This window comes from Astatotilapia calliptera, chromosome 1 (assembly GCF_900246225.1).
Source record: "Astatotilapia calliptera chromosome 1, fAstCal1.2, whole genome shotgun sequence".
NCBI lineage: Eukaryota > Metazoa > Chordata > Actinopteri > Cichliformes > Cichlidae > Astatotilapia > Astatotilapia calliptera.
The window spans coordinates 6,362,559-6,374,354 of record NC_039302.1 but is presented as its reverse complement, the minus strand read 5'-3'; the positions used below and the strand labels follow the sequence as shown (position 1 = coordinate 6,374,354).

At 40.4% G+C, this 11,796-nt stretch overlaps 1 protein-coding gene across 1 annotated transcript in view; it reads left to right on the top strand.

Annotated features, from left to right (window-relative positions):
• Positions 1-1,063: 1,063 nt before the first annotated feature.
• Positions 1,064-11,796, top strand: part of c1h16orf87 (chromosome 1 C16orf87 homolog) — a 32,085-nt gene continuing 21,352 nt past the window's right edge. The window contains exon 1 of the mRNA XM_026159275.1: positions 1,064-1,510. Coding sequence (XP_026015060.1) covers positions 1,445-1,510 — 66 coding nt within the window. The 5' untranslated portion in view covers positions 1,064-1,444. The remainder of the gene's footprint in view (positions 1,511-11,796) is intronic.

The following is an 11,796-nucleotide window of genomic DNA, read 5'->3' as shown; positions in this document are numbered from 1 at the left end:
TAGACTCTGCTGTGCTGTTGTATGTTGCTGAAGGATTATTTGGTTGTGGCTCAAACTTTGATTCAACGTTTGAAATGGAATAATATCAGTAACAGTTGCATTAAGATAGACATATAAGTCTATCTATATTTAACCCCCCCTCACCATGCGAGCTTTCTTTATCCTTCAAGCTTGGCCCTTGGGAACTTGAGGAGGACTGTGCTCTTCTGGACAGAGATCTCTGATGTTGTTCCTGGACTTTGCTGGTCGGGAGTCACTACACCTTTTTCCCCAAGGCCAAATAGACTTGATTAACACCAGTATGCTAAAAGAGATTAAAGAAGTCCTTGTGTGTTTAAACAGGGGGGTCTTCATTTTGTCCTTTGATTCCAACATCAGCAGCATTTTGTCAACATGCTCTTCTATTAGGAGACTGTTACTCTTTCACTTTTTGCACTCACCATCTTAAGTAACATCTAATCCTTTTGGCATATGTTAATATAAAGAAGTGCAATTTCATCAGTGTGTTTCACATTATAAAGAAATGATACTCTTCCCTAACCATCACTGGGTTATAATATGTAATTTTATGTATAACACTGAAAAGGGGTCTTTTCGGTTTCGTTTTATTATTTACTTTTGTGTATGACAAGCTACAACTTTTCTCTGTCAGTAGCAAGCTCCCCGGGCTTCATAAAGTTGAGGTAACTTAATTAGAAGAGTGTCTGGAGAGAAACACTTTCCTAAATGACCTCAGTGACTCCCTGGCCAGCTACTCTGGTTTGCACCACACCAAAGTAAAAACCCAGTGGTGCATGTTAAAATGAAAGAAAAGCAACTAACTTCCTGAAAAACAGTGTAGTCATGTATACTCTACACTGTAACATGTTAGTACTCGATTCTGATTACTATTACTAGGCAGTTTTCGTACCCGTGAAGCTAAGCTGGTGTACTGTATGTTATCAGTCTGTGTCTTAAAGTCAAATTCCCGACAGTTCCGGGGACTAAATTCTACTGAAGTGTGTCTGAGGAAGTGTGGCACGGTTCATCCTCTTTCCTGTCGAAAAAACTGTCGTATATAACTGTAGCTTTATTCGTTCACATACCAGACTATGAATATAGCCCCTGACACAGACTTTCAGCATGGCTTTTCCATTCTGCTCCCATTCGCAAACCTAACTTCAGGCTTATGTTCCAACTATCCTTTTCCCCAAGGAACTTGAACGCAACGCTACAACAGAAGGGCGAGCTGTGCGCATGCTCGCAGGTTTTACGTTATTAGAAGCCTATACAGAAGCGTGTACCTATTCGTTAATGGGGAGTCGTCATCTAGTTAGGTAGATATCGAAGTGGTTTTGTGGCACGTCTGTGTCCGCGTTTGCTGGATAAAGACCTGCGGCATTCATGTACTGACAGATATTTAAGTTACCGTAAAGCTGTTTGCGTGTCGCTGGAAGAAGGGACGATGTCGGCAAATAAAACAAAGAAGGTCAAAATGGCTACTAAATCTTGTCCTGAATGCGACCAACAGGTAAGAAAATACATCTTTAATTTTTAGGGCTGTGTTACTGATTGCGTTTCGTTTTATTGATACCAATCATGGCAGCCTACGGTAGTTTCCAGCTCTAGAGACGGAAACGGGGTTCAGTGCGAGCCCCGGTGATCACGATGTTTCTCAAACGGCTCAGCTGGTAGATGTTGATTTTCCGTTCGGCAGAGAGAGCATCGGCATCTTTGTCCGTCTTCACGGTTGTGGCTTTGTGACTTTGTATGTATAAAACAGACGGACATATGATCACATATTTGCGTTAGTAATGTAAGGGACTGGTTCAAAAGTTCAGTAAATGAGTTGGGCTATAGTAGCGCATTTTCATTACCGTACCTCAGTTACTTGTGATCTTCACTGAGCATTTCGATTGGTTAAAGATAAAAATAAAAAAAATCAGCCCTTTGGCTTTGTGAGCATCTCTTCCTGGAACTACGGTAATGGTGCTGGATCACAATGGACTCTTCAAATTAAAGCCAACAGTGGGTAGACTGCAACAAGTCTACATCAGTAATGCGCATGGTTAGTTACACAGTTCGACCCTGTCCTCACACTACCACCACACACAAGCATGTGTTACTGCTAGTGATGTGCGATACCACTGATTTCCGATACCAAGTAAAATTCAGGGTGGTATCGGTGTTACTGATCCGATACCGATACTCTGTACAAAAACGTAATGTTTCATTGCATTTCATAATACAATATACAATTGTATTATGTAATTGTAATAATAACATAACCATATTGCTTCATAATGATTAGAGGACATCAGACAACTTGTTTTTATTGCTTAATAATGCAGAATAATCATATAGAAATAAAAAAAAAACTGACTGACTGGCTGTTTGTGGAGGTAAAATGCGTCCACACAGGACTCTGTTTGCGCTCAGCCATTGTTGTGAGTGTGCACGCCAGAGCCGTATTCCGCACATGACTATGAAAAGCGTAAGAGGAAGTAGTTCCTTCCAAATTAGAAGATCCGAATGATATGTTTTTTTTTCCACTGCGTTCATTTTAATGGAAAAACTACAAATTTACCCCAGAGTACTAAAATATATATATTATAATATGAGAATTGATTCTAGAACATAAATTGCTGGTATCGGAAGAATCGATATTTCGGTATCGATTCGCACACTACTAGTTACCGCGTTTCTTTCTTTTCATTAGCTGCGTCTGGCTTACTCTTCTGACCCTGTGAATAAATCCGTTGAAAATAGTTCTGCTCAGCAGTAAAACGGCTGCTGGTAAGATGTAGATGTTACACTTAGGCTATAAAAATATGAAATGGGTGCAGTACAAATGCCAGCATTTTATCACTGTTTAATTAAATATTCCTAAAAGCAGTTGTAAACAACATGTGCATGGTTTTGCAAAATTTTAACTTTATACCAAATGCTGTTGCTATTTGTAGTTTGAAAAACTGTAGATGAGTCATTAGTTTTTCTTTCTTGTTCACTGAAAGAAATCTGTCCGTTTTGTGCTGGAAAAAGTGCATTATAGTCAGCTTCAGTGTCTGAAGCTCCTCCTCAATGGTTCATAGAAACCATACCTGTAGATACCATCCATTCACCTTTTCTGCTTCCCACAAAGACATGGCGAGTGGAATCAAAGATCTCAAATTTGGACTCATCAGACCAAAGCACAGATTTCCACTGGTCTAATGTTTATTGGCTAAAACAAATCTATTTTGCTTGTTGCTTTTCCTTGGTAGTGGTTTCTTAGCAGCTATTTGACCACAAAGGCCTGATTTGCACAGCCTCTGCTGAACAGTTTATATAGAGATGTGTCTGCTACTGGAATTATGTGTAGCATTTATCTGGGCTCTAATCTGAGGTGCTGTTAACTTGTGATTTCTGATACTGGTGACTCGGATGAATTTATCCTCAGCAGTAAGGCTGCCACAAACGATTATTTTGATAGTCGACTAGTCACCGATTATTTCTGCGATTAGTCGACTAATCAGATCATCATCCATTGGATGTAAAACTACAGCTTATTGCACCAGCAGCATCTGCTCTTATATAACTATCATTAGCTTACAGCTTTAGGTGTGTAAGGTCTGTGCTAACTAACAATAAAGACAAGATGATAGTTTATTAAATTTTAATGAAGTTTGCAGATTGTTTCGGTGAAGTTTAATAAACTCCTTGCTATCTAAAATATAACAGGACACCGGAGTAAATTCTCGAGCATCTCACACGTCTGATAATCAGCTGTCTGCTTGACGTTTATTCAGCTGTGTAAAAACTATAACTTTAATCTCAGCCAAACTGATTTACTCAGGAACAAATAAAATACTGAAAAAAGCCAAACAACAACATTTTTAAGTTATCTAAGTGACTCATATATCATATTTAACCTGAGCAGCGAAAGACGGAGGTGGGTTTGAAAACGATTTGCCGGGAGTCCGGTGTTCTCACGGCTCTAGTGAGCCTAGCCCCTATGGCGTGATTTTTGTGCCACTATTCTGAGCGCACGTAAAAAAAAATGCTAGATGGTGGGTAACAGGCATCTCCAAAAACGTTAGAGCACTTATGCAAATATTTGATGTCTTGATAAATCGAGCAGGTATTTGAAGTTTACACAGCACCATTCTCGCATGAAAATATCTTAAAAGTTTATTTTGTGACCCAGAAAGAGTAATATTTCAAACTCCGCCACTCTGTGTTCCTCCGCCACTGCCTCGTTTGAGTTTTGGACGAAATGGATTCTGGGATATTGCATTTCGTCATTTCGAGCTGATTGGAGACCAAAACAGCCAACAGATTTTTTTTTGCATCCAAGTCTGTGATTGGCTGGTTTTGTTGAGCGCGCACGGACAGAAATGTTGAGAGCGCGAGCAACACGTTGCGAGCGAGCGCAAGTGCAAAAACTGAGCGACAGGGGCTGCTATTGTGTGCGTGTGTATGGATAATAGCAAACACTGAAATACATTTTTTGCACGCAGCAATGAATTTTGTTCACTCAAATTTAGCTTTTCTTTGCTCAAAAATAAATTTCTCCTCAAAATACAACACTTGCACCTGGAATTTATTTTTACGTGCGCTCAGAATAGTGGCACAAAAATAACGCCATAAGCCCCCGGCTAGCTATCGAGCTAGTGGGTAACAGACGTCTCCGAAAACGTCGGAGCGCTTTTGAAAATATGCGGTGTCCTGATAAACTGAGCAGATATTTGAGGTTTACACAGCTACATTCTCGCCTGAAAATATGTTAAACGTTTATTTTGTGACCCAGAAAGAATAATAAGAGTAATATTAAAACTAACTAGCTGCCGCCATTGTTGGAAACTGAGCTGGGCCGCGCTATGAATTCTGGGACACAGCTTCTTCTTCTTCGGGGTTTAACGGCAGCTGGCATCCTTGTACATGCAGTGCTGCCATCTTCTGTTTCAGTCCGTTATTACACTCTTAAATCCTGCTACTTATTCCTGCGTCTTTTGTGAGCTTGCAAAGCTTCAAACGACGCGTCGACTATTAAATCAGTCGTCGACGATTCTGATAGTCGACCTAATCGTGACTAGTCGACTAATCGTGGTAGCCCTACTCAGCAGCAGAGGTGACTTATGTTGTTCCTTTCCTGGGGCGGTCCTCATGTGAGCCAGTTTCATCATAGCACTTGATGGTTTTTGCGACTGCACTCGTTGACACATTCAGAGTTTTAGCAATTTTCCAGACTGACTGACCTTCAGTTCATAAAGTAATGATTGACTGTTTTTTCTCTTTACTTAGCTGATTGTTTTTTTGCCATTACATGAACACTGACAAGACACACCTGTAATGTGAAAACCATTTCAGGTGACTACATCATGAAGCTCATTGAGAGAAGGCCAAGAGTGTACAAAGCAATAATCAAAGCAAAGGGAGGCTATTGTTATTAGAGTTTCAAGATGGCGCCAGTGTGTGTGGCTCGCCATCTGCCTCTTCCCCTGTTGTGTTTGTTTGTGTTGTTTTTTTATTGCTAGAGTCAACTCTCTTTTAATGTACAATCGCCAAACTCTGCTGGACCTCCGACTAGTTGCCAGTGATCTTACCAATGCAACTTATACTGGACATAAGACGTTACCTCCATTCCTATCTGGGTTAACAGCTAACCTTTTTCGGATCCTGGCCCCAGCCTCACGGCGAAAGCGTTTCAGATGCCAGGGCAAATGCAGCGGTCTGCTCGTGAAACTTAAGGCGTACTTGGTGCGCTCTTCCCCGGCTTCTTGGAACGAACATGGATCTGTGCCTCACAATGTCTTTTCTCCGCGCTCTCTGGAGCCCATCGATGCCTGGCTGGTGCCCGTTGTTGGCTCGGATCAGATGTCCCAGCCGCGAAGGATTTTCCCTCATCTTTGTCGGCGTAGTGCGAACCTATAGAACCTGCGGTTGCTGTGTCGGGTCTCGCTGTCAGCCACGAACACGCTGACCTCCACCAGGTTTGGATTGGTGAACACTAGATCGCTGAGTAATAAAACTTTTATTGCAAGGGATTTATTTATGACCCAAGGACTGGATTTCCTCTGTATAACTGAGACATGGTTGAGGGCCGGTGAGTCCAGCGCTTTCACAGATCTCTTACCTGATGGCTGCTGCTTTTTAAACTCTCCTCGAATATCAGGCAGAGGAGGAGGACTAGCGGCTGTTTTTAAGAAGCAGTATAAATGTAAACCACTGCCATTATTAACCTCACCTAGTAGCTTTGAACTGAGCATGTTTGAGCTAGGTCGCTCTCACACAGTGCTCTGTGCTGTGGTTTACAGACCCCCAAAATACAATAAGAACTTCTTAAATGACTTTTCTGATCTGTTGGCTGAAATTATGCCAAAATATGATCATGTCCTTATTATTGGGGACTTCAATATTCATGTGTGCTGCCCTGACAAGCCAATGGCAAAGGACTTTTTAAATCTTATTGACTCTTTTGATCTTGTGCAACCTGTGTCTGTGCCTACACAAAAATATGGGCACACGTTGGATCTTGTTTTAACTCATAATTTACCTGTCTCTAACTTAGAGGTTTGTGATGTTGTATGGTCAGACCATAGGCCTGTCCTGTTTGAGGTTTTCCTTCCTTTTACCAAAGTTAATCTTCCTCCTGTTGCTGCTAGGAGCTGTCGTATTTTTAACCCTTCCTCTGCTGGACAGTTCTCTATTGTTTTTAATCAGAACGGCGGCCTTCCTGATTTCATATGCAATGATACAGAAGAGCTGAGTACGTGGTTTTACTCTGTCTGTCAAACTGCTTTAGATTCAGTGGCCCCCTTTAAGCTTAGGCAAGTAAAAGCCAAATCTGAACCCTGGCTGAATGAAGACACCCGGGCTGCCAGAAGAAAGTGTAGGAGAGCTGAACGTAAATGGAAGAAGGATCAACTTCAGGTGTCATACCAAATGTTACAAGACTACTGGAATTCTTACCAGAAAATTGTAAAAGACGCTAAGAGGAAACATTTTGCTGCTATTATTCAGGCAAATTGTCGTAAGCCTCATGTCTTATTTAAGACTATTGACATGGTCCTTCATGCTCCACAGACTGCTGGTGTCGAGTCTTCTCAGGAAATTTGTGAAAACTTCCTGCACTTTTTTATTGATAAAGTGCTATCTGTCAAAGCGCAGACTTCCCAGTCCGTTCCCGACCCTTCTGCCCCTGTCCCTAGTTCTGCTGTCTTTGACAGGTTCGAGCCAGTTTCCTTGCTCTGCCTGCAGGAGTTCATTGCTCACATGAAGCCCTCAGGCTCCCCTTATGATGCTCTCCCTCCTCGATTTTTCAAAGAGGTTTTTCTCACTATAGCATCAGCTGTACAATCCATTGTAAATAGTAGTTTGTCCTCTGGTGTTGTACCTGTCAATCTCAAACATGCGGTGATTCAGCCTCTACTCAAGAAACCTGCTCTTGATCCTGATATTATTGTGAATTACAGACCTATTTCCAAACTGTCTTTTATCTCAAAGATTCTTGAAAAGGTAGTTTACAAGCAATTAATGTCCTTCCTAGAAGAACACGGTATTTTAGAAGTTTTCCAATCTGGTTTTAAAGCTTTACATAGTACCGAATCTGCCCTTTTAAGAGTTTTTAATGATGTGTTTTTGGCAAATGACTCAGGTGACTGTGTTATTATCGTGCTGTTAGATTTAACTGCTGCTTTTGATACAGTGGATCATAATATTTTAATCTCCCGTTTAGAGCAGTTGGTGGGTATGCGGAGTGCCGCACTGCAGTGGCTCAGATCCTATTTGGCAGAGCGAACTTTCTCTGTGAAACTCGGGGAGTTTGTATCCTCTGCTGCTTCTCTTCAATGTGGGGTCCCACAGGGTTCAGTTTTAGGCCCGCTTCTTTTCTCTCTATATCTCCTACCCCTTGGGTCTATTTTCAGGAAACATGGGATTTCTTTCCACTGCTACGCCGATGACTCCCAGATTTATTTCCCACTTAAAAGATAAATGGCTTCTCAGTAGACCTGCTGCTCAGATGCCTTGATGAAATAAGGGCCTGGATGGCTTTGAACTTTTTAAATTTTAATGAACAGAAAACAGAAGTGATGGTTTTTGGTGGCGCTTCTGAGGCCACTATTATAGATCTTGGTTCACTGGCACAGTATGTTAAACCAGTCATCACTAATCTGGGAGTTAAAATAGAGGCAAATCTTAAACTTGAAAGCCAGGTCAGAGCTGTTGTAAGCTCTAGCTTTTTTCATTTGAGGGAATTAGCCAAAATAAAGCCTATCTTATCGAAACAGCATTTTGAGACAGTAATCCATGCCTTTGTTACTTCTAGGCTGGATTATTGTAACGCACTTTATTGTGGGGTTAGTGATGCAGCTCGTCTTTTAACTGGAACAAAAAAGTCTGAGCACATTACCCCCATTTTAATTTCACTCCACTGGCTACCTGTACATCTTAGGATTGTTTTTAAAATTCTCATATTTGCTTTTAAATCTCTTAATGGCCTGCCCCCCCCCCCCCCCCCCCCCCTCTCGGAGCTACTACAACCATATACACCTGCCCGTTCCCTTAGGTCCGCCAATCAGCAGCTCCTTAAGTTACCAAAAACTAAGTATAAATTTAAAGGTGATCGTGCTTCTGCTGTAGCTGCTCCAAAGTTGTGGAATGATCTACCCTTGCATGTTAGGCAGGCCTTTTCTCTCTCTGAATTTAAAAGTGTTCTTAGAACATATTTATTCGCTGAAGCCTTTGGCATTGATTAGAGGGGTTGACTCAATTTGTTATTTATTTTATCTTATCTCATTTTAATTTTCTTTACTTATGCTATTAGCATGTACAGCACTTTGTGAACTCTGGTTTTATGTTAAAGTGCTTTATAAATAAAGGTGGTATGGTATTAAGAATCTAAAATGTAAAACATGTTTTGTGTCACTTCACACACATTTGTTTACTACATAGTTCCATATGTGTTCATTCATAGTTTTCATGCCTTCAGTGAGATTGTAAAATGTAAATAGTCATGAAACAGGAGAAAAAACATTAAATGAAAACGTATGTCCAAAAACTTTGACTAGTAGAATATGAAGGCAGATCCAAAGAGAGCCAACATCTCTACTGTTGGTGTGTGAATTACAATGTTGCTCTCCAGTTGTGCTGAAAGAAACTACAACTTTCTCATGAAAACTCTTGCCAGACTGTACATTTAATGTGCAAATAGAGCTTCACCAGCACAGTGCATTAAGGGACTGTCATTCATGCAAATGCAAGCTGGTGATGGAATATGAAGAGATGGCCAAAACCAAAAGTAAAGTTGTCGACATTAAAAACTCACGTTGGTGAGCTGCTGTATTTTAAAAGACGCAACGGCCCATGTGACTGGAATGGAAGCAGCACAAAGGGGCTGAGCTCACAGGCTTTTGGTGTCTGCTAGAGGAAGGAAAAACATCACCTTCAACAACATTTTGGTAAATATGTTGGTGTGATCACAGCATCATCTTACTGGGAGGTTATAATTATAACGCATTCACATGTTGTAGTTGCATGTCATAGGGCTGTTGCTATGGTAGATAACATAAAGGTAGTCTGTTGGCCTCAATTTAACAACAGACGTTCTCTGCAGACAGTGTCAAAAACATGTGAGTCTTAAACCTGCCTTCTCCTCTAACACCATCAGATGGTTGCAAAAGGACTTTCGGTCCCATCAGATTGTATAGGAAATTACTTTTTGACTTTTCCTCTGTAAACACTGCTAAGTTCATGGACTCAGTCACAGGTTTTGGGTGATACTGAATAAAAGTTTATTTCAGAATACTGTGTTTACTGAGACTAAAAGCGAAAGCTAAGAAGTGAAATTGAAAAATAAGCTATTTGACCTGTTGCACCTTTCAATCGGGATGGGGTTGTTTGCGGCACACGACTACTTCCTTTCAAATAACTACTGAAGGCTGTTTCACCTTTTTAAATAATTTGGGTAGTCAGCAGACATTTAGAGATGTAAGTCTATTAGGGGTGGGCGATATAAACAATATACGATAGAAACTATATAAATTTGGCCAACGATAGAGATTTTGACTATATCGCTCTATCGCGATAGCGCATGTTGATGATGTCATCAAGCTGCGCATGTTTTGGTCGAAAGCATCGCAGCGGCTACAACCATTATCATCTGCAAATGATGGCGGGCGACAGTCACAGCAAAGAGATGAAGCACTGTTGAAATATGGGGAAAGCCAAAAACTGCGCTTCCTCCACTTCCGTAACATTGATTCATTAATGTTGAATTCTCTCACAGCTGCTCTATTCCCATGTTGTTGCAGTATATTAATAACTAACCTCGTATTGTGGATGAATAATCTCAGTTGTTCTCCTGACTGAAGTTTGGCCCGTGTACAGCATCCTGCTATGTGACTGCATTTGTCACCAGAATACTCACGTTAACTTTTATTGAGTGGAAAAAAAGTTGGCGTTCATCCTCCAGCTTCACTGTGCTAATGTTATGCTAACATAGCTGTGTCGCTAGCAATCACGTAGCACAACATTATATACCAGGTAGCCCAACTTCAGTAACCCTGCAAACGTCACTGCTGTTTAGTTTTCTGTCTTCATTTATGTTGGAAGTGATAGCAGAGCTGTACATTTGAATTAGTTTCAAAAATCTCTCAGTCAGAACATGCTATGAAATGTTTAGGTGGAAACTAGCGAGCTAACTTCCTGCTAACTTCTAACTCCGTTAAATTTAAGAAATTCTGTTTTCATGGATGCCTGGATGTTAAACTTAATTGTTACACCTGGTAAAGCAGCAACGCTGATGATTTAATTAAAGATCAAAGAATTTAGACAGTTTTTAACTCTTAGTGTTGGTTTGACTTTGGGACCTGAAGCGGACGGAGTTTTGGACCCAGATTACTCCGCGAAGCTCCTCCCTACGGCAGCCGTAATGCTCTGACGATCCATCAAGCAGTGCTGCTTACCAAAGTTGTACTAAAACATTTTTAACAGATTTCTGCAGCCAAAATCTGTTTATACATAAGGCCCACTCTCAATTTTTGAGAATATTAAAGGATTTTAAGTCCTTATAGTGTGGAAAATACGTTATACAGAAGAAAAGAATATATCGCGATATATATCGTTACCGCACGTGCTTCAAATTATATCACGATATGGATTTTAGGTCATATCGCCCAGCCCTAAAGTCTATTATATCAAAATTTGGTCACTGTAGTCCAAACTAAGAAAATTCAAAACAACGTTTCCACATACTCATTCAAACTGTACTTTTTCTACTCATATTAATATGGAGCATGAACATTTTTCTTGTAAAACAAAGGAGGGCCTAGCAAAAAAAGTTTGGGAACCGCTGAGAGAACCCACACAAACATGGAGCGAACATGCAAACGCCACACAGAAAGGCCCCGATCAGATGGAGAAGTCAAAGTCCATCTCGATGTTACTGTTGCTTCTCACTGTGAAGCAATAGTAATCAGTGCGGCACCGTGCTGTTCATCTAAATGATATTAAATAAACAAAGAAACTCAGCCTGAAAATAATTGAAATTTTGACAAATTGCATGCAGTTTTTTTTTCTTTAAATTGTAATTGTGAACAGTTTGTTGGTTAAAAGGCAATAATAACAATAATCCATCCATCCATTTATATAATAGTAATATAATAATTTATTTTTATTATTGTTGTAGTAGTAGTTTGTCATTTGATTATTATTATTAGTAGTATTCATTTTAAAGACTTGTTTAAATTCCTTAAAAATCTGTGCTTTGTTCGTACACATTGGTCAGGGGGACTTCTACACTTGTTTGTAGAGCACAAACCACTTCATGACTAAAAA